The sequence below is a fragment of the Hoplias malabaricus genome, chromosome 1 (assembly GCF_029633855.1).
Source record: "Hoplias malabaricus isolate fHopMal1 chromosome 1, fHopMal1.hap1, whole genome shotgun sequence".
In the NCBI taxonomy this organism is placed as follows: domain Eukaryota; kingdom Metazoa; phylum Chordata; class Actinopteri; order Characiformes; family Erythrinidae; genus Hoplias; species Hoplias malabaricus.
The window spans coordinates 70,569,951-70,594,371 of NC_089800.1; the positions used below are offsets into that span (position 1 = coordinate 70,569,951).

General features: G+C 39.9%; 1 protein-coding gene across 3 annotated transcripts in view; it reads right to left on the minus strand.

Moving 5' to 3' along the window:
• Positions 1–5,685: 5,685 nt before the first annotated feature.
• wdpcp (WD repeat containing planar cell polarity effector) overlaps positions 5,686–24,421 on the minus strand; it is a 96,364-nt gene continuing 77,628 nt past the window's right edge. For all 3 annotated transcript variants that reach the window (XM_066672545.1, XM_066672536.1, XM_066672527.1), the window contains 8 exons: positions 19,809–19,997; positions 18,664–18,787; positions 16,612–16,675; positions 11,210–11,315; positions 10,065–10,221; positions 8,227–8,327; positions 6,489–6,517; positions 5,686–6,176 (listed from right to left, as the gene is read on the minus strand). In XM_066672545.1, the coding sequence (XP_066528642.1) occupies positions 6,126–6,176; positions 6,489–6,517; positions 8,227–8,327; positions 10,065–10,221; positions 11,210–11,315; positions 16,612–16,675; positions 18,664–18,787; positions 19,809–19,997 (821 nt within the window). In that variant the 3' untranslated portion in view covers positions 5,686–6,125. The remainder of the gene's footprint in view (positions 6,177–6,488; positions 6,518–8,226; positions 8,328–10,064; positions 10,222–11,209; positions 11,316–16,611; positions 16,676–18,663; positions 18,788–19,808; positions 19,998–24,421) is intronic.

Below are 24,421 nucleotides of genomic sequence, written 5' to 3' on the forward strand. Positions count from 1 at the left end.
GTTCTTCATTGCAAGGGTTCAATTATTAAAACAGTGATTGTTAAAGAAAAGGAAGCTTGCCAAAAGCCCATTTTTGGACGACTGCTCAAATATCCGCCTCTTGTAATTGGTGCTGTATATCATCTGTGTGTTGACTGAGAACCTTATGCTTAATTGCAGCAATGTCTATTAAACCATCTGGCTTTTCATGTTTGTAAACAAAGCACTCGTTACACCCAGCAGTCACATTTTCTGACCTCAGTTCAGTCCATCAGCCGCTGGGCGATGACAGCAAGCTTGTTAGTGAATTCCTTTCACTGTATGAACCAACAGAGAAAAAGAAGAGGCCCTGATATGAAGCCTTGGGGAACTCCCCTTGTTCCACATGGTTCACTTTTACCGGGCAATGTAACGCAGTCTGTGCGGAATGCTGAAACGACCACTTGAATAAATTTTCCCACTCATGAAGAACACAACAGACATGAGACAGATACACTACACAACCAAAAGTTTTTGTACACCTGCTTAACGTGCACGTCTTCTGAAATAGGTTATTAATTAGGCATTTTCTTACCTTTGCTGTGGTCCCCGCTCTTCTGAGATGACTTTTGAACATTCCTGTGAGAGTTTGATGACATTCAGCCACATGAGTTTTAATGAGGTCAGGTATTGATGTTGAATGAATAGCTCTGGATACGCGTTTATAAAATTGTGCTCCATTCATTTCATATTCCAATGTGCAGTGGTGGAAAAAGTACACAAACCATGTACTTGAGTACAATTACAGATAATCAGAGTAAAATATTACTCCAGTAAAAGTAAAGTCCTCGTTGTAGATCTCCAATTGAGTAAAAGCACAAAAGTACTTTCCCTCAAATGTATTTAACCCATTTAATCCCATTTTTTTTTCCAGACATATACATATCCAATTTATATATCATTATTAACCATTTGAAAACATCCATTACTATTTTTTTTTTACATTTTGAAGAGAAATTGGGTGAAAATGTTTATGATTAGTCACAATTGAGATATGGTGCATATGCATTAAACATATTTGTTCTATGCCTTCATATACATTGTTGTATATCATAGCCTAGTTCATATCACATTTAAAAGTTTTTAGCAGATCCCAGGATTTCCACAAGATAAAACACCAAACATCAACGTTTCCTTTCTGCAACATGTATTGAAACATTCATTCTTTGAATGGTCTGTAACCCGTATCCAGTTTAGTCCGGAGCCTACCTGGAATCACTGGACGCAAGGAGGAAACACACTGGAGGTGGTGCCAGTCCTTTGCAGGGATACACACTCACACTCACACTCACTCACACCTATTGGAGCAGCCAGTCCACCTACCAATTTGTGTTTTTGGACTGTGAGAGGAGACTGTGTACATAAGTACAGAACAAGTTCCTTTAACAGCCCGGCTGGCGAATAACCCGTCTCCCCCGCTTCCTCCAAGTCTGATCCATCGCTATCACAATCACGGAGGACAGCATCTTACTCCTTTTGAGAGATAACTGCAATTTTGCATGTCTTGTCTAGACGGTCACTTGGATTCCACATGTCTAGGATTTGACTCAAAGTGAAAAGAAGTCAGTGCTGAAAAGAAAAACAGTGTAGAAAGTTTGGTAGAAGAAGAACTATATATATATATGTGTGTGTATGTAAGTGTGTATTTAGATGCATTGTATTATCCCACCGGTAAATATTGTTGCCATCAACATGACCACACTAAACAAAGTTGAGTAAAGGGAAATGCATATATCCACACTAGACACAGACACTAAAGATTTTATGTTTCAAAAACAGCTGTCCCCTCTTTGCATTAACATACTTTATTAACCTTTTCTTTGAGAGCTTTGATGCAGCCATCCTCTTCTCGTGGTGCCACCAGGACATAAACAGTACAGATCACTTTCTTATTTATATAATTGCTGGAAATACACTGATCTGTTTTTCAGGAACATATTTAGAGCTACAAAAATAAAAACATATTTTACATGGGATTAAGTATCGAAAGTAAAAGTACCTTGACGTATTATGGCCCTAATGTTCTATTAGAATTTTTGTAACAAAACTCATGCTTAACATATTTTAGGTGAAAAAACTCGTGTCACTCCTGGTTCTCCAGACTTTAACAGAATGCCATTAATTAATCAGACATGAAAAAATACAGCAGATTTGGCCAATGATTAAATACAATGAATGATGTTATATCAACTATTACATACACCCAGTGTGCCAACAGAGGTTCTGGTCTCCTGAGTATTAGGCCCAATTTATGCTTCTGTGTTAAACCTGTGCCGTAGGCAGCGTGACTTGATGCGCAGCTCCTCAGAAATGTAACTCCACTCAGACCACGACGACTGTGATTGGTCTGCAGTCAGATGAACAAGGTTCAAGTTGCTCAAGTCAAGTCCAGAAATATTAACTCCTCTACACTACACGCCCTAAATAGCGGATTTAAAATTAAATCCACTACACCACTACATTGTGTACTACTTAGGGTTGAAGATGATGTTTAAAATTCAGCCCTAGTGGTTTGGTGGTGTAAATGCAGAGGGATGCAGACGCCAACACACAAGTATAAACTTTCAGAAAGGCCTAGGACACTGGTGCAGGTTATGTTCTGCATTGAGTCAACGCCTAAATTGGCCTCTGAGGTGTGTTCTCTGAACCAGAACATAAGGTAAGATTTGGGGGTTATTTTTCTGCTCCTGGGGCTCCCCCTAGTGCAGTTAACCTTTACAGCACTGTACTGAAATTGGTGGGGAGGGGGAGGGACATGTTGTTCTCCTACCCTCCTCCAAAATTTACATAGTGCAATTTCTGCAGTGCTGAGTCAAGAGTAGCAATGACAGAGGCTCCATTCTCCCTATTACAGGGAGAATACTGTCCACCGCTGCTAATATGGAGACTATGTATGCTGAATGAGTCCAACTGAACATTAGTGCATAATGGGTGTACCTTAAAGGGAGCATATGAAGAAAAACAAAATCACGTGTTCAGTGTGTGGCATGTTAATTTGGGCATTTGGAGCCTGCCAACCCAGACAGCGAGTATATATCAGTCCACTGGCATAAAAAGGCTGGCACACCACTGACTGTAGACCACTGCTGTTCCACCATCGGACCACTCAGATTACTGTCCTGTCACCAGCGGTCCGCCCAGAAAACGCTGTGTAAAACACTAGTGGACCTCCAACGTTGCCCTCAGTGGGCCAACAGTTGTCCGCAGTCTCCTCGCTCTCAGGAAACCCTCACTCTGTGAAATAACATCACCCAGACAGTTTTTGTGCTTTTCCCAAGTCAGTCAACATGGTGTAAATAGTTGATCTGGTTTTGTCCTTCTTGTGTCGATAGCAGGCGTTATAGAATAGTCCCGCCTCCTTGTCTGAGTCTCTCCTATCACTGCGCAGGACCTTCGTTTATATGAGAGCGCAATGAGAAGTTTAACCAATAAGCATGGAGTTTTTATGAAATGGTACTGATTATATATGGTGAACACAAGAACAGATAATAACAAGAACAAAGCAAAATGGCAAAAAACAAAACAGAGCTCGTTGCTTCTCGCTTCTGGGCTCGGCTGCTGAACTGAGCTGTGGCTCTTTCTCATTTAAGGGAACAGGCGCTGAAACCGGTCGTTCTGAACAGGGCTCTTTAGACCGGGGGAGAATGCTGTGTGGTGTTTAATCCCTGTGGTATTTTTGCATGTCACAAGCATTCGATTAAGGCCCCAGAACTGTGTTTATTTGTGCAAATGGGAGCAGAGTATGTCCCATTTAAATTAGATTAACTCATAATTACAAACCTCTGGATAGTATTTATTCTGTTTTTAACATTGAAGAAAACCTCCAGGAGCTCCATGTCAGGGTGCACTGACTGTGATTGTGTTAAAAAAGCAGCTGCACTGATTTTTTGACTCATGAATACCGCATTTTAACTCAAGCTTTATCTGTTAACACTCGTATGGCATTTTCCGCACATTGGGTTCTGTTCACCTTGTTGAGTCTTTTGATGCAGACCCCGCTGTTCAGAAAAGAGCCAAACTCTCTGTGACCTCGTCTTGTAAAAACGCCGTTCACTGCATAAACACGCGTGCAATGTCGAAATGAGCACGGTTACGCATGCGCAGCGACTCTAACGTACTTATTTTACCGAGGAAACCACGTTTAATAGGTTCACTAAACCGATTTCTCCTCCAGTAAAGAAATATAAAATATATAAACACAACCAGAACAGCCACCAAAAAGGCCCTTTTCCAACTCCCGTTTCCAGCCTCCATTCTTCTGTATTTTTCCTGCTTTTTGGCTTCCTTTAAAAAAGGGAAAAAAGGAAAAAAAACGAAAGAAAAAGAACGAAAAACGAAAATCCTCTTAGAATGCAGAGTAAACTGATTAGGATACAGTGGGGGATTATGGGTGGCTGGGTGCCGTCAGATTAAGTTTTTGGGGAAAAAGCGCCGTGGCGACAGCTCTGACACGAGCGCAGCCGCTCGGCATTATGGGCCACAGACGCCGGCGTCCTCCTTTAAAAAGACCAAAAATGACAACACAACACTGCCTCTGCTTTAATACTCCTGCATGTAATCTCCATCTCTCTCGGCCTCTGTCTCTCTCATACACACACACACACACACACACACACACACCTAGCGCATTGAAAAATTCAGCCGCGCACACACAAAAACATCACCTCAATCTTACAACCAACACCACGAGCTCGTACCTTTTAAAGCAAGTGGGCAACTGACACTGTCATTAACTAGAAAGAGACGTGTGCAAAAAGTAGGTGCCCCGGTCACATGATGTGCTGTTATTGACCTGTATCTGGGAAAATACAATAAGAAAATATTGGGCCATGTTTATGTTTTTCCTCCAACGTATTTTTTTTCATACTTTGGTGAATAATAACACAAATATGTCACACGTTATCAAGCTTAGGTTGTGTACAAAAGTTTGTGCTCAGATGATATTTTTTTTCCGAACGCCATTTGATTAGGGCCACACACAAACGATGATGTGGAAGCTAAACTACGACCCTGTGTAGTTTAAGGCAATAATAGAAAAAGCAATACACCAATATGAAATATTAGCTCCTATTTAATACGTTTCTATTTAATTAGATTCTGTTTATTAATAATAATAATAATAATAATAGTTTAAAAAAGTTTTCTGTAACAATATTGTAACACATTTTGATGTACATGCAATTTTTATATTGTACTATTTAACAAAGATAGACAGATAGATTCAGCTTTTATTGTCATCACTCAGTACAGAGCAATGGAATCCAGTGGATTTTTAAAAACTGCTCTATGATGACAAACATTCAGAAACAATCATATTAATAAGTAACTATGGAGTTCCAGAGAAAGGCCATGATTAATTGTATAGAAAGTGTTATATATGAAACCACTAGAAAATAATATATATATGATCTTGAGAAACCCACTTTTGTTATCTCTAAAAAAATCCCATCTGCAGCTCCTGATTCAATTTAATGAAAGACTTATCAGATAACATATTGGACATTACCTGTAAATACTGGACTGGAAACCGTTAAATTAACACACACACACACACACACAAACACACACAAACACACACAAACACAAACACAACAACAATTACAATGGTTTATTTGCATTTATTACTTTGTAAAAAATTAATGCTTGATAAATCTGTATCAAGATTCTTTCTGAAGAGTTTTGTAGAATGTTGTTTACAGATAGTCAGAAGTAAATTAAATAATAATAATAAAAAAAAACATCACAGTTTTCATTTTGACTGTTCCAACACTGAGGTATATACAGTAAAATTCCTGAGATTAGTGATAAACCTTACTGTCATTAGTAAAACTGCACTAACGGGGTGAGTTAAGCAGGTGTGTGTATATAATTGAATGGGTCGAAGTAAACGCTTCAAAACGTGCTGTCTGAAATTAAGAAACATACTTTACTCTTAATAAACTTTATTTCTCTTATTAAATCCTTGAAAATACACAATATGTCAAAAGGTTGCAGACACCCTGTTATAAGGTGCACCCATTGTGTGGGAACAAACTCCTAATTAATTTTTTAAAAGTTTTTCTATAACTGTGACCATACGTACAATGTTACAAGTTAATATTAGACGTTCAGACGAGGCCTAAATGGATGAGCTTCAGTTTTCCAGAATTTTCAGAAACCTGCAAGATAACGGAAAAAACCCAAAAGTATATTCAAATACATAATGATATTTCTAAAATGTATATTGTGAGAAGGAATAAATAATAACAATGCACTCATCTTTAAAATCTCAATATGTATTAATTATATATTAATATCATAAGGAAAATATTTTTATAAAACCCGATTTAACAGGTTGGAATCAGTATGAAGAAGAAGTTTTTCAAAAACAATTTTACTGCAAAATCTACTACAAGAATACAAAAACCCTAAAAGACTGTAAACATATCTTAAAGACAGCTGTTCAAAATGAAACAAGACAAAAACATTACCTGATCTTCAGCACGGAGGAGACTGACATCTGCAGAAGAGAAGTGAAAATACATCAGTCAACACACACTCCTTATGTCACTTTGAAGAGTTTATTCATATATGTGTGTATGTGTTTCTCTGTGTGTGTGTGTGTTTGCGTGTGAGCGAGGGAGTGTGTGGGAAGCACACCTAGCTCGTATTGAGAACACTAGTTCATTGTAGTTGTCCACATAGTATGATCAGCCAAATTATTAACATGACATATCCGTTTCTGTACTGACTGAAGCTTTTTACACTCTTTGCCCATTTTATCAGCTCCATACAGGTTTGTCATATATGTTTGTTACAGCCAGTAGTCCATCCATTGCTCTGCTCACTTTGTTTGCACTCTGTAGTTCTACAGACTACTATTACACATTAAACTACTATAATTATAGTTGATGATTAAAGTTGACTTTGTTTACACCCTTTCAGAGCATGTATAATTTGGGTGGTGGATCATTCTTAGCACTGCAGTGACACTGAAGTGGTGGTTAGTGTGTGTTGTGCTGTCAGGACTGGATCAGACACAGCGGTGATGCTGGAGTTTTTCAAGTCCCCAGTGTCACTGTTGGACTGAGAACAGACCACCAACCAAAAATATTCAGCTGGCAGTGCCCACTGATGGAGGACTAGAGGACGACCAACACAAACTGTGAAGCAACAGATGAGCTACTGTCTCTGACTTCAAGGTGGACCAACAACACAGTGAGTGGACACAGGGTTCAAAACCCAAGTAGCACTGCTGTGTCTGATCCACTCGTCCCAGCACAACATGCATTAACACATCCCCACCACGCCACCACCCTAATCATACCTGCTCTGTGATGGTCCTGTGTGGGTCTTGACCATTGGAGAACAGAATGAAAGTTGCTTAACAAAGTATGCATAGCAACAAGTAGAACAAGTCTGTAATTGTAGAACTACAAAGTGTTCCTGTGTGGTAAGTGGAGCTGAGAGAATGAGTGAAGAAACAAGGAGCTGGTCATAATAATATGGCTGAATGGTGTGTGTGTGTGTGTGTGTGCTCCCTCCAGGAGGCAGTGGAGGGGGTTTAGCCTTCACTGTAGCTTCTTCATGCTAAATTATGATTGCAGCTGTCATTAACATTCAAGATTATGCGCGTATTAGAACGCTGATGCAAATGTCTGTAATAGCCTGCAGTCAGCACTGTCCAATAAATATGTATTTTAACAAAAAAGTTTAATTATTATGTGGACTTGAAAGGAATAAAACATTCATGTTTTAGCATGACTAGTTTAGCACAATTGAACTGGAGAAGAGTCAGCCGACTCGAACAAATTTTTTAAAAGGGGACGGAAAAGAAAAAAACATGAGTAGAATTCATATTCCGCCAATACTCAGCACAGTAACTATCTGCTACAGTGAAGTATGTACTGTCACATGTTCTATAAGGAAAACAAGTCTTGCAGTTTAACACCTTCAACTCTAAAGGACAGGAACTAAGTCTAGTCTTAGGCTACGTTTTTCTTTTAATAATGAATCTCCATTCAGAACATTAAGTCTAGGAGTACGTTTAATTCACGTCAAGGAAACCAATCCTGAGGGTTTGTGTGTGGGTTAAATTTTCATAACGATACATTTATGTATTTGCAAAACCTACACACAGCTTTCTGTTATTAAATAATAAGACTTAAAAAATAGCTGAATGAGTTCAAGGTTTCAGGTTCCGAGATACACATACACTCACTCACTCACCGTTTTGATTCCAAGTCAGAGTGGCTTGTTTTGACATGGTCTCACTAAGGTCCTCCTCCATGTCTTTATCTGCTTTCAGTCTGGAACCAGTTCTAGAAACACTGAGATCATGAAAAAAAGAAGACAAAATTAACAATTTGTATAAAACATTTTTACAATGTCGTATTTTTGCACACTCAGACATGAACTGTGGCAGTGAACATGCACACACACACACACACACACACAGAACACGCAGAATTGTTATTTATTAGTCCTCTGAGTGTATGTGAGTCACTGTATATACATGCACCTGAACATAAATAGCCTAACATACATTTTATGTGTTTTGTCTCTGTGTAAATATTCATGTGAAACATATAACCATGTCAAACATGCTTGGCTTTTCCTTCTCTCTCTCTCTCTCTCTCTCTCTCTCTCTCTCTCTCTCTCTCTCTCTCTCTCTCTCTCTCTCTCTCTCGTATTGAGTATAATTCCTTGTCTCTGAGCTGAGTGTTTGAAACAATGGTGCTCCAACTGAGAGCAGATTACACTCTCTGAATCAAACAAAGTTTTATGTCCTCGTCCAGAGCAGTCAGATTGACCCTCTTACTGGACACTTTAAAAGCAGCTTAAAGCGCAAGAGCAGTCCACTGTGGGATGGACACTACAAGCCGACCAATTGGGGACAGGAGATTTGGAGTAAAATGAAAGGAGGGGATTGATAGAGAGAGGGAATGGGACAGAAACAAATATAAAGTATGTCATTTCCAGATAAAAGCATGTGCTGAAATGGGATGCTTGGGAGCAGCTGCACATGAGTGTAAGGTCATCATGCCCAATACCAAGCATTGGCTAGAGGGATATAAAATCCCAGAATTTATTGCATCCACCATCACCTGACCTCACTAATGTTTATTGTGGCTAATACGGTGGAAAACAGTGGCACCCTGGTAAAGATAAGCTTATAAAACAGAAGAAATTCACCTTTGGTTACTCAGCTTAGACATAAAAGTATGCACCAATGGAGTTTATGAGACACTTTTACGCAGAATTTATATTGAGTTGGTTATTATACCTTCACCAGTTAATCACTGCTGCCACTCTGATTTAACGCTCTATAAAAAACATGCATGTTACAGAAACAAGTCAGGATTCTGCTAGTTGCACTCTGATTGGCTGTCTGTACCTCAGTGTGTATGCACATCCGTGTATGGTTTTGTACGGTCTCTTACTGGTCTGACGCGAATCATAAAGACTGCCTCGTTCTACATGTCATGCCAAAATTGCAGACTTGTGACTGGTTTCCCTACAGAGTCTGGCACTGTGAGACCAGTTACACTGTGATCCACATGACTAAAACAGCATTGTTTGAATTTGCTCAGTGGAGCCTCTCTTGCTTGCCCCCATTACACTTGTACATAAAGGATTGATGTCTCCCCCTGGGGGAGGTCTGAAGTACTGACTGTGTTTCACTACAGAAGCTCTGACTTTAGTTAGATTTATAACTATGGATGGTTATAGAAAACATGCTGTTAAGTATATATAAAAGTGTATTAGTATTACATTATTAATTAGTATATAATTTAGTATATCGGTACATCATCACTGTCCAATTAAAAACATGCATCTCCATTTTTAACGATTTTTAGTTTACTACATCATTTAAACACAGGAACTGTCCTTCACATTGTGTGACAATTTCATGATGAATCAACCAATAGAAACGCTAAAAAAAACCCCTGGAATTAAATCACTTACACTCACTGTCACTGAAATTTAAGAAAGGTTTTGTCCTTCTCCTGTAATGGTATTTTTTGACATTTTTTAAATGGAGAGCGATGATATGTTACACAAACCTTATTGCTGTACTCCTGTTTGTTTGGCTAGAATTTGCTCTCTCGGCGCTGGGAAAAGGTGGTTTATGACGTGTGTGTGTTGGCCACTCTGATGGTGTGTGTGTGTCAGCAGTAGAAGGAACACACACTCCATTACGTTGTTTTGACTTTGGGTCATCTGAAATGAGAACACAAACACACAAACAGAGAGACAGAGAAAGATATCACACAGACAAATAGTTAAAGATATGTACAGAGATAATAGTAGATAAGGGTTTGCAAGTATGCAAACAGTAGTGTGCAACACAGAGGAGGATTGTAGCATGTACAGTGTGAGTGCAAAATAAATAAAAATATGTGCAATAATTTAGCATCAATGTCCAGTAAAAACAGCCAGTGTGTAATGTGTTAACACCTGTAAATGCTCCCAAAATCACACTTTTCATTAAACTCATGTCTCTCTCTCTCTCTCTCTCTCATCCACCCCACCCCACCTTAGGTCTGCTCCGGGGAGAAAAGGGAGCAAGGAACTCATCAAGGACATAATTAAGAGGCTTATAAGTGTGTGGGGGTGGGGGGTGAACACACACACACAGCCTGAGGTAGTGACCTCCGTGTGAGAAGTTAAACACCTCCCTAGTCTCACCAGAGCACCTCTTTAACACTTTAACTAATGTGTGTGCATCTCTCTCTCTCTCTCTCTCTCTCTCTCTCATGCCATGCACAATGCATTTTCAAACAGGTACAAACACACCCATGTGTAAACAGACCACAGCCCTCTATACACACAATGTAAATAAAAAAAATCATCACAAATTCCAAAGGCCAAAATTAGTTGTGTACACTAATGTGATCAGAACAATAGAGTAATAATAACATTAATATAATATAATATAACAATAATGATAATATTAAAGGTTTATGTAAATATAAAAGTCCATAATCTAAATTTATCTTTTCTTTTGAGAGGTCAAAATATGACATTCATTTCTATACAATTCCATAGAGAAGCTTAAGGTCCCCATGCCCAGTGCCATGTGTCGTAATGTAATGTCCAGCACGTGTAATTGTCTAATAGTGCAGACGAAGCACCTTTAAATAGCCTTCATTTCAGGACCAATGTTTGAGGAGCGAATGACTACAAACTTTTAAATCTATCCTCTCACCAATGTCAGAAGTGATGACCCCCTCAGCATCCAGTTCCTGGGCCTTCTTTTTGGCCACGCTGGCCAGGACCATCTCTCCACTGTCCAGGGCCACGTAATGCAGGTCCTTTGAAGGAAGAAGGAGAAGCAAAATCTGAAATGAATCTCCACTCGCCAGACAATGGTTCAGCACTTCTTTTCTTTCAATGATGGTGACAACTTTGTAGTTCGACATGAGAAAGAAAAAAAAAGCCTGGAGGAAATGAGCATCAAACTTTCAAAAAAAAAAAGGCCAAAAAATCAGTCACGTTTGTTCTTTACCTCAATTTCCCCTCTCCCACTCCCTCGCTCTCCCTTTCTCTCTCTCTGTGATGTAAAAACTGCGTCTGGATCTTATCTCGCTCGTTTCTGAAGCCGTGTCACCTTTCAGAAAGAGAGAGGGACGCTCTTCATGTTGAAATGAGAGTTTAGGCGTTCTCATTACGAGCTAGGTGTGCTTCCTGCACACTCTCCCTTGTGCACATGCACACACACTCAAAAAAACACACACACACACACACACACACACACACACAAAATGCCATTTTCGATTCCTCTGATCTTACAGAAAGGAATATAATATCCGGTACAATCTGATCATCACTCCAACCTCCATTTAGCCTCTAAATGTCAGACGTTTACATTCGTATCTGAAAAAGGGTTTCGTCTCTGAGACAGAGGAATGAACATGCAGTATGATTCTCTGACTGACCAGAAAAATTACCATTTTATTCAGAAAATAGACATATCCCCATGTAAAAACTCTCCCTGACCACCTTATCAGAAACCCCTCCCTTAATTAGAGACTGTAGCACATCTGCCGATAAATAGCTTCGTCAAAAACCTACTGTTCTCTGGATATTTTTGAGCAGTGGACAAATCTCCACCCACACTATATGTCCAAACATCTGTGGACACCCTTTATAATTTTTTCCATTATATCAGCTGCACTCTGTCATTCTCCAATTACAGACCCTGCTCTTCGATGGTCAAGACACACACAGGACCACCACTGAGCAGCTATAATCATAATAATAAAGCACTGGGCGGTGGACCTGTGTTGCTTATAAGCTGGAGTGGTGTTTGTCATTTAAAACTAAACATCCAACATCAGTACCTGCGCTTAGCAATGCTCTTGTGGCTGACTACAATCAAATATACACAGAAATGTTTCACCTTTCCAGAAAAGGAGGGCCAAACCCCATTTAATACATTTTAATAAGGGTGAGAGTTTGAACTAGAAAAAGGGGAGGGGGAGAGAGAGAAAACAGAGCAACAGAGAGAGATTTAGAGGACCAAAAATGGAAAGAGAGAGAGAGAGAGAAAGAGAGAGAGAGAGAGAGAGAGAGAGAGAGAATGAATCCTGTCGACTTAGAGGGGGATAACAATAATTCCACTCATAAACCATCAGATATTACGCAGTGTATTGTGAGCAGCTCAAACAGAGAGAGAGAGAGAGCACTAATCTTATTTATTTAACAGCTTTACGGCCTAAAACAGGCACATCACGGCCTTTTAGCCACTCGCTGTACTGCTGTATGATTCATTCTCACACACACACGCATGCACACCCCAGTGCAAGCCAGGAGGATGAAGAGGAGGAGAATGATGAAGGCTGATACTCACCAAGAGTTTAATATGAACATGAACCAGTGGAGCAGAGAAGGAGAGGATTCATCCAACCCCCACCACACACACACAAAGCCCACCAGCACACCTGTAATCCAAGTAAGTAGGGGACTATTTGTGTAAGTCCTTTATCAGATGTATGCGGAGAATTTAACACTCTAATGCCTTTAATGAGCCATCCTTAATAGATTAACCAGCCCATGCCAGTGACACTCATACTCAGAATCGCTTATTTGTACAGTTGCTAAAGTCTGGGCACCGAAAGCCACATCAAAATTCTCCACTGAAACTTAAAGCAAAAATAAAAATATGTAAATTATTTCTAGATGATTCTAAGACTTTCATTGATACAAAGTATTATTTATTTATTCAGTGTAAAATTACATACTTATAAACATCGTTCAGAACATCAGTCTGTTAGATAAATAGATGGATACATATATAAATGAATAACAGAAGTCTCAGCTTCATCCTCTTGTACGTTAATCCTTCATGTACTTTAATAGAGTTCAACCAAAGCCAGAATTTTTATGGTACCACCAGGCTAACGGAGCTATATTTTAGCACATATTTCATGTGCTGGGTGATGTTTCTTCAAGACAAAGGCCCTTGAGAAATGCATCCATACCACTATATCGTCACACTAATATCCCAATAATATCTTAATAAAACAGAAGCCAACAACGACAATGATAGCTTAGCTCTCAAATTAGCTTAGCTCTCCTGTCTGCAGCTAATGCGCTAGAAAGAAGCCCCATGCAGGTGCATTTCAACAAAGTTTCATTTTCTGTCACTCAGTCAAGCAAAAATGCCTCTTTCAGAAACCAAAGAAAAAAATTAAACAAATCTGAAAATAAATAATGTTTAAAATAAATAAATAAAATCCTGGGGTTGTGGGTTGGTAGGTGGATTAGCAACTCAAAATTGTCCATAGGTGTGAGTGTATAAATGGATGTGTGAGTGTGTGTTGCCCTGTGAAGGACCGGCGCCCCCTCCAGGGTGTGTTCCTGCCTTGCGCCCAATGATTCTGGGTAGGCTCCGGACCCACTGCGACCCTGAACTGGATAAGCAGTTACAGACAATGAATGAATGAATGCATGTCTCACATGCAATATTCTTATTAGAACTTCAATTGTGAAGCATTTAAATTCTGGCAACTTAACTTCTGTAAATAATACTCTTTTCCTCCTTCAATGCTGTAGTTACATCCTAGTGCCTAATCTTCTGAATAAAAATGTCTGTTCCATCTTAAATTGTGCAGTAATATCTGAGGCCCAATATGTTTATTTGAGTTTTCTGAAAGAATGTAAGTGTTGCGGGCGGCACGGTGGTAGTGTCGCAGTCACACAGCTCCAGGGGCCTGGAGGTTGTGGGTTCGAGTCCCGCTCCGAGTGACTGTCTGTGAGGAGTCACAGACAGGAGTTTGGTGTGTTCTCCCTGTGTCTGCGTGGGTTTCCTCCGGCTGCTCCGGTTTCCTCCCACAGTCCAAAAACACACGTTGGTAGGTGGATTGGTGACTCAAAAGTGTCCATAGGTGTGAAAGTGTCAGTGAATGTATGAGTGTGTGTGTTGACCTGTGAAGGACTGGCGCCCCCTCCAGGGTGTATTCCCGCCTTGCGGCCAATGATTCAGGGTAGGCTCTGGACCCACCGCGACCCTGAACTGGATTAGCGCTTACAGATAATAACATTTTTTTTAACCCTAGATATGGCTTTAGGGTGTTTTAGGAAAGGCACACTGCTGTATTGCATACCACACTAGTCTATACTGCATTTTGCATACTGAGCCTTCAGTTTTGTGGGCCACCTAAGTCAGAAATGTTTGGACAAAATAAACAGTTCTTAGATGTTTTTAGATAAAACATGCTAATTTTGCTCCACTTCTGACATCACACTGTGCAGAGACATGTCACAGGAACTTTAATTAGAGCATTAATGAGACAATTGTAATGAAATTATATTGTTACAGTCATTAAGTAAATCACTGTGAAACTGCAGGGACACCACCTTCTTCTCCACCTTCTTCCCCCCCCCCCCGGCTCTGGCCTCTTGTGTCTGGGCTTGACCTCTTACAGAAGTCTCAGAAAGACATTCTTCTGGGCCTCTTTCTCTTCTTCTGGAAAACAAAAGTATACGGACTGTCCTCTCACCCGCCACTGCTCCAGGGGCCTCACAACCTTTTGTTTCAGCTGACCCCCTGGGCCCGAGGGGGGACGAGATCAGATAGAACAAGGACCCCCACTTGCTCCTTCTCTTTCTTTGTCCCTCGTTCTCCCTCTTTTTACTCCGTTTCTCCTGCAGAGAGGTTAATTTAACTTCTGTGGCTAATTAGCATGTGGCACAGCTACAGGGTGAAACGCCAGCTCTGGCACAATGCCGCACTCTCTCTCTCTCTCTCACACACACACACACACACACACACACACACACATTTTCTCTCTTTATAACACACACACACACATACACACACCTTTTTCTTGTTGCTCTCTTTGTTGATTTATAGAATGTGTCATTCACAAAGCATTATTAATTTGCACATTTTTATCCCTACCCCTCCTCTTGCCCCCCAGACCTCTCTAAATGCATTGTTTTCTTGCATACCACAGATTGGAGGTACCTTCTTGATAGGCCTTTTTTCACATGCCCTAACAAAAGTTCAGAGGACCCTTTTACAGGTTTGGTTTCTCTCTCTCTCTCTTCTGTCTCACATTACTGTTTCCTTGCACGCCCTAACAAAGACTGGTTTGGGGTAACTTTTTCACTAGCATTATCTCTCTCTCTCTCTCTCTCATTGACCTTTATAAAGCATTAATAACCTGCAATTTTTTTTAAACCCCCCCCCCCCCACTACTGCACCCTACTGCACTCCCTTGCACACTTTTACTTTTTGACAGATTAAGAGCACATATTTTTAAATAGTTCTCTCTCTCTCTCTCTCTCTCTCACATTAGCATTTCATTCCTTGCCCAAAAAAATGACATGTTCAGTGTACCATTTAGCTAGTCCTCTCTCTCTCTCTCTCTCTCTCTCTTCAAGCTCCACAGGTTCAGCTCCACCTTTTCAATCAGAGCCCTCAGTGGCAGCACTTAGCCATGAATGAACGGAGAGAGAGAGAGTGAAAAGAGAGAGAGTGAGAAAGACAGAATGTGAACACTAATACAGGAAGGGTGTCACTCAAGTGTGGAGTGTGGGGGTCTGAAAAAGGGGGCCGCACACACAGCCCCATTTAGAGCATAGACACGAACGAGGTGAAAAAAGGAGTAAAAGAAAAGACTATCATCCACGAGGGCAGTGAAAGACCACGACCCCCCGCCCCACCATTCAGAGCAGGAGTAACTGTTGCTCTCCTGAGCTTGGCCCGGTTACCGGCTAGTGGAGATTTCACACTCCATGCTCCCTATTCACTATTCCTTATATTGCTCACTATATAGTGCACTATTATAAAGAACCAAATTCAAAAGGGTAGTGAATGATTTCAGACACTAACTCATGCAGGTTTCTAACAAAGAGTGCAGTGCATTATTGGTATCCATTATCCACAAGTGTCAGCTAGTGTACATGGGTTGTACATTACCTTTTGTAGTGCATTGTGTGATAAAATTTTTCCACTATGTTTTTGGACACTGCTACAAAATGACAGAACCCCAAAATAGCACGATATCGTGAAGAGGGAACAATTTCAGACAGTGTATGTGAAGTGATAAAGATGCTCATTAACCTTAAATATTATTGATGGATTTTGGTGGTGTGTCTCACCATGAACAGGTCTTGAGCTCCAATGTCCAGCGCTAAGAGAAAGGCCTTCTCGAATCTCTGGTGTCTGAAAGTAAGCAAAGCTCACAGTAAACAACACATTAGAACTTTCTACAACACCTCTGGCTCTGTATCACATCACAGACACACAATATGAAATTTAATATGAACACCAGTGTGGAAGGTGCAGAAACTAAATTAGTAAAGATAAATTATTCATTTCTATTCTTTGTATTAATTTGATAGTTTTTTTCTGTTAGTAGAAGAGCCAATGTTTCCTTGTGACTTTTATGCATTGACTTCATTCATTCATTCATTCATTCATTCATTATCTGTAACCCCTTATCCAGTTCAGGGTCGCGGTGGGTCCAGAGCCTACCTGGAATCATTGGGCGCAAGGAGGGAATACACCCTGGAGGGGGCGCCAGTCCTTCACAGGGCAGCACAGACACACACACACATTCACTCACACACTCACACCTACGGACACTTTAGAGTCGCCAATCCACCTACCAACGTGTGTTTTGGGACTGTGGGAGGAAACCGGAGCACCCGGAGGAAACCCACGTGGACACCACACCAATTCCTCACAGACAGTCACCTGGAGCGGGAATTGAACCCACAACCTCCAGGTCCCTGGAGCTGTGTGACTGCAACACTACCTGCTGCGCCACCGTGCCACCCATGCATTTACTTATATTAGGAAAAAAAAACACCCATATAGCCATCAGAATTACTTCCTGGTTTCTACTTTATTTTTCTCCTTACCAGCTTCACAAATCATACAGATGGACTCTGTAGTTTTCACAATTACAAACTGTAGTCAATTTGTGGCTCTGCATAGTTTGTTTAATCCCTCTCGCCCTATTCTTCAATGGTCAGGGTTTGCGTAAGAGCACCTGCGGTGACACAGACGTGGTTGTGGTGTAGTAGTGTGTGTTGTGCAGGTACGAGTGGATCAGACACAGCAGTACTTCAAGAGTTTTTAAACACCTCACTGTCACTGCTGAACTGAGAATAGTCCACCAGCCATATACCCAGCCAACAGCGTCTTGTGACAAGTGATGAACGATTGCAGAATAACTAACTGTGCAGCAACAAAAGATCTCCAAAGTGTACATATATGGTCAGTGGAACAGATTAAATGTAGTTTGTAGAAATAAGCATCCATGTCAGCCAATTTTTCCACATTTTTCAATAAATATATATAATTAGTCTTTAATTAATGATATAAACAAGAAATAGCACTATTTAAGGATTTTTAAAATCCTAAAATAATGCTACTTAGTGCTCATTGCTTAATGATTAATTGCAAAATTACCTAAACATTTAGTAAGATTTATTTACTATATATACACACACACAAAACGTATACTCTCAGAAAAAAAGATTTGGTAGAGGTAAATTATTGTGTAAATAAATGTACACTTTATTATATTGTAAAGTGTATTGTATAATATTAGTAATATTTCAACCTAGAGCATAACCTAATTCCTGGAGATGAAAGGTGCATATGAAATCAACACAATTTAAAAATCTACTTACAGTAAGTATAGAATATATTTAGGTTCCATAATTAAAGGTACAAATATATACCCTTGAGCATGCCATCACAGTGACAGCAAAAGGTACCACCACAGTGAAAATTGTTCTAAAAGTGTATATAGAGCCACATATTTCACACATTTGTGAACAGCTGCTCATCCAATATTTTTTTTTCTCTTTTTTTATTGCCCTTTGCTGTAGTAACCATTCCTAATGGCATTCAGCCATGAGAGAATTAGTGAGGTCAGGTACTGATTTTGGATTACTACACTGCTCCAATTCTTCCAAAAGTTATTGCATAGATCTCCAATGCAGTTTTACTGCTCCACTGCCCAGAGTTGGTGGAGTTTATACCCCTCTATCTGACACAAGGCATTGAACATGGTGAGCATAAACTCATGCTCATTTTGTAGCATCTCCAGAGCATCCCATTTCATTTCATGGTTTTCCATGGATATTAAACAAAGTGTGTGTGAGTGTGTGTGTGTGTGTGTGTGTGTGTGTATGTACCTGAGGAGGTGATGGAGGAACCTGCGGGCGTAGCGACTGAGGGGGTCTCGATACTCCAGAATAACTGTGTCTGTTAAAAATCTGGATGGCGAATAAAACATCCCCAGAGCAGCTTCTAACTGAGCTATAAACACACACACACACACACACACAAAAAGAGAGAGGGAGAGAGAGGAGCACAAATATACACTAACTAAAAATACTGAACATTACATTTACCTAGTGTTCAGGCCTGAAGATATACAACATTTGGCTTGGATTTCAAAGGGACACTAAAAGGGGATATATTTGCATTTCATTCAACAGTAGAATATTACCTACAGTATTATAGTAAGACATTTTCACAGCTTGAGAACGTCTGGGGGCCTTAATTTGACCAAATAGTATTCAATTCAGTTCCCAAATGGCAACATGTAAATCATATCAGTTCTCACAGAGCACTGATATTAGTACCTATATTAAATACTTCAGCAAATATAAACATCATAAATCACATTTACTTGTGGCTGAAACAAATGTTAGCTTATATAATTTTACCACCAATGCAAAAATATTTATGGAAGTGATTACTCATATTTTTACATTTTTCAAATAAAGTGCAACTCACACAAGATCCAAAGCCACTTAAAAATATAATTGCAATGGTATAATTATTTTCCTTAAAGAAATATTAGGTAATATTTTTAATCTTAAAATTACAGCTTCAAAATCATTGTGATGCTCCACTGAGCTGTAAACAGCGAAAATAGAGCCTCTGTTGTTGCTACCCCAGGCTCAGCACTGCAGAAACGACACTATGTATCTTTTGGAGGATGTTGGGAAACCAACCCCTCCCGCTGATTTCAAAACGCTCTGCATCTGTAGGGGAAGTAGTGTTACCATTTGTGAAATGTACCATTGAGGGAACCTCTTCAAATACTGTTTCTAAAAGAAATTAAAACAATGTATTGAAAGTACATCAAAATTTTAAATACATTAAAACTGTGGCATAAGGGCCCTTTAACAGTGTAATATATTAATGCAATGCAAGTGTGTAATAATCTAGGCAGACTATTATCATCTTAATATTTTTCTTAGCTACATTAGACATTTAACTCCTGCACAAAACTAAACTCACAGCTGATCTACTACATTTAGGAAATCACCTTCTGTTTGCTCATCTAGTGGTCGTCTCAGCAGGTGGTCTGTAACTGACACCAGAGCGCGGTAACATTCCGCACCCATCATGCACCAGTCCATATTACCCAGAATGCCCAGTGCAGCATCAACCTGCCCACATCGCAGACGATGCTGTAGGAGTTCACCTGGCCCCAACTGACCCCCATTAAGTACACCTGTAACACACACACAAACACACCATGAGTTGATTTTTTACCCCTGAAACCTGAGGTAAGGATAAAAATCACACCATGATTTTTAACATGTAGTGCCTACTCCTCTGGGAAGGCTTTAACTTTAACAGGCTGGGCCATGTGAATGAGGATTTGATTGTATTGATCTTTGAAAATACTGGTGACATCAGGTACTGGAGCTCCAACACTGCAGAGATTAACTCATGTATGTACTAAACAGATCAGAGGATGGACTGATCAATAAGTCAGACAATGAGGATGTGTCTTCATGAACTGCTATATTTCTTTTGCACAACTGTAAGCATAATACTTATACTGTAAGTATAAGCAATGTACAAAACACAGCTCTACATAAAGACAATTAAAAAAACATTTTCAAAAATTAAGTGTTATGACAACAAAGTGAGACTCTGAAACTGCTGCACATGAGCCTAAAATTACCAGGCCCAGTGCCAAGTGCAGGCAAGAGGGGTTAGTTGTGTTTGTGATCCACAACTAATCATTCAACATCATGTTGTTGGAACGTTTCTACAAATAATTGATAGCATTTAGCCAAAAGGACACTAGTGAGGTCTGGGACCGGTGTTCAATGATTAGATCTCAATCACAAAGGACTCATAAAAGTAAAAAAGCTTTGTATGCGTGTGTGTGTGTGTGTGTGTATGTGTGAGAGTGAGTGAGTGAGTGAGTGTGTGTGTGTGAGAGAGAGAGAGAGAGAGAGAGAGAGAGTGTTAATTAAGTGGAAGGAGATCTATGGAGACAGTGCTGTTAGATTAGCATTGACATCTAGATCAATCTTGAACCTCACAGGCTCAGAAAAGGAGTGACTATAAAATCACACACACACACACCCACACACACACACACACACACACACACACACTCACACACTCACACACTCACACACCCACACACCCACACACCCACACACCCACACACCCACACACATTGCTGATTCAATCTCAGGTTTTACTTTAGCTGTCTGAGACCAGGAGTCCAGAAAAGCACAACTGCCCTCATTCGTGCTGCCCCTATAGGCCTTCTTTCTCTCATGGGTCATTACTATTACTAATAATAAACAGAATGGGTGTCTGACTCTCCTCTAAGCTTGCTGGCTGTCCAGTGGCATTTTGTTAATAGCAGTTTGAAAAGATTTTGTAGTTGGATGGAACTCCAACTACATGCCGTATGCAAGTTTTGTATATACACTGAATCCACAGAATCTAAACTACAAGTTTGGATTATTTACAAAAATGCTACAATTAACAGAATTCAGTGTAGCACAGTAAAATAATATATATGAAAATTAAGGATTATAAATGACCACATGTAAAAAGGTGAATCACAAACCCCACTCCAGATCATTCCATTGGTTTAAGATGGAACTCCAACATTGTGCATTGTGCATGGTGCAGCTGCTCAAGTGAACAGTTCTGAATAAATATGGAAGCTTACATATCTTTTTTTTTTTTTTTTTACATATAGAAATGTATATGTATTGGCATTCAATATAAATCGTGAGGTGCTTGGAAAATCCCAATGTTTTCTATCCAAGCTTCCACATATGCGTTTGTCCATAGCTACATTTGCTAGGTTGGACAAGTTTTAAAGAATCCCTTCCTGCACAATGAAGACTCAGATTTTAGTCAAATGACTCATAGGGACACACAGTTTCATATGAGTCATATATATATATAATTCAAGTGTTATTGAAAATAAAAAAGTCCAATATAGGAAATCTTAGTAGGAGTATGGCATTTTTCAGCCAATTTTAGGGCACACTTTCTTTTTTTGAGCTGAATATATTGGAACATCATTCATAAAATTTGCACAGCTTTTTAATATATTATGTATTTTTTCATTTTGTATATTTCCTTTGTCTCACACTTATCCTCTTTCTCTCTCTCTCCCTCTCTCTCTCTGACTGTGTAAGTTTATGTAAGCTGTAGTGTGAGTGATCATAATAAGCACTGATCACCTAAGGCCACACACACACACACATACACGAAGCTGTGTTAATAATGCAATGGCTGTTTAATCCGTATGACCCACACTCAATTGCAGCTACACTTAACCTTGCCCACTCCTCAACAAGGGACTTGAAAACACACACACACACACACACACACACACACACACACACACACACACACACACACACACACACACACACACACACACACACTTGCAAACTCAGGGCAACAGTGCTATCCCTATGAATAAAACAACCACTTTTTAATTCATGATTCCTGGAGCCTTGTACACAAACAAACAAATATACACACACAAGAACACGTCCTATTATATCCTGCTTTATAAACAACAGTGACCTCAGACAGACCACAACAAGAAAGCAACAAGTGACCATTTCTTGAATTCAATTACAGTTTGTTCAATGTTCAGTGTGGGCATTGGGCTCTGCCAGGTTTGTGCCTTATCTCCACCTCTGTTCTTGATATTCATAGACAAGGTGGCAAGCGCTGTCAGGGAGAGCAAAGGTTTATGTCAGCAGGCTTTTCCATTTGTGGATGATTGATGTCTTACTGACTTCTTTGTATGGGTGTTTGAAGCCAAGTGTAAAACAGTACTGTCACTGTACTGGTAAAGAGCTGGTACTGAGCCAGAGAGCAAAGCACTTGATTTACTTTACTTAGTTCATGAGCATCATGTAATGACTTAAAAAATGAAACAATGGATATAAGCTGCAAAAGTTTTTTTCAGAGCCTTTTCTCCTTCACATCGAGAGGAGCCAGTTGAGGTTGATTGGGCATCTGATAAGGATGCCCCCTGGACAGTTCTGCTGGAGGCATATCAGTTACAGCTAACTGGGAGGAGGCCATAAGGTAGACACGGGGCTCGCAGTAGGTACCATATCCCATGGCTGGCCTAGGAACTAGGAACATAACGGTTCACGTACTTGCTACATGTGTTACTGGAGGCTTCCATTAGTGGGCATAACAGAGAACACTGACCATCAAAGTCAGTCAAAAATGACCACATGGCCACACTCAAAGACCACACCTTTGAATAATAAGGACAGCTGTGCCTTCGTATATGGTTATGTAAGGCCGAAAATAAAAGTCTCTGGTACTGCCAATGTCAGCCGTTTTGATGTTGCAGCATGCCTGAACTGTGCTTACCATTATTGGGTGTACTGCAACTTGCACATTGTGTTCGTTGCTAAGGAAGTGCATAACAGATGCAGTATATGTGAGAACGCCTTGACACGTATGCTAATACAATATTTAGTTACCAGCAAGGAACCTTAGTGTTCCAACAAAGTTCAGCTGCCCAGTGACGATGCATTAGAAAAGAAGTGGAGGTTGGCTTCACATGTCACAGAGAAAGTATGTGTTAGTCTTCATCCTCCCAGCACAGTGGCAGTGCACGATTGAGGAACTAATGTGCAAAATGTGCAATGAGTAATAATTGGGGAAAATGTTGAGTTTAAAAAATAAAATGGTGAGAGAGACGATCAGTTGGTATTAGCTTTGTTTGCAAATAGACAGCTATGCAAAGTACAGGTAATCTAGCTCTAGCAAGCTAATAGGTGTTAATTGTAATTGTCAGTTTAATTAATTCATCTAGACTAATCTTTATCTATATACTATTTTTACTATTTCTACCTTATTAATAGCATAACAAGCCAAAAGGCTGCTGTGTGAATGATGCTAACAGTAAGTAGCTGGACATTTTTCAAAGCATGTGCAAATATATTGCGCAAGATAATCTGGAGCGACAAGAGAGAGAGACATTAAAATTACAAACAGGAAGTTAGCAGGCCACCCATCCATATTTACAGCTGATGGTAACCGTGTAGATATGCTGAGGTAATTTGTCTCTTTCAAACAAAACATGACAATTTTTACTAATGCAGCGGGACACACACCTTTTAAATAAATAGGACTGTGTATGTTTACAATTTTGATTGAAGAAGAAGTAGGTGTACACTCACGTAAAGTTCTGTGCATGCCCAGTCCAGATAAAGGCAGCAGCACAAATTGGGTAGTGACAGAGGCTAATGTGGTAAATAAAGGCACCATATTTACTGAGACACGGCACAGGAGCCCTGTTGTATATCACTAATGTTTTACACACACATATACATTCATACATTACACACATACATTATACCACACACACATATGAACTTAATACAATACATACATATAAAGCAAACATACACACACAATCATACACTATAAGCTACTTACAACACACTACACTCACAAACTACGTGTTCAAAAACACACAATATTAGAGAATAGGGAGAGAAGGGGATTAAAGGAAGGGAATAGCAAGCATCCCCCAATCCCTCCTCCACACCCAGACACAATCATTCACCGCAAACAAAATCATATACACATACTATTCTCGCCCCCCCCCCCTCCCCACACACACACACA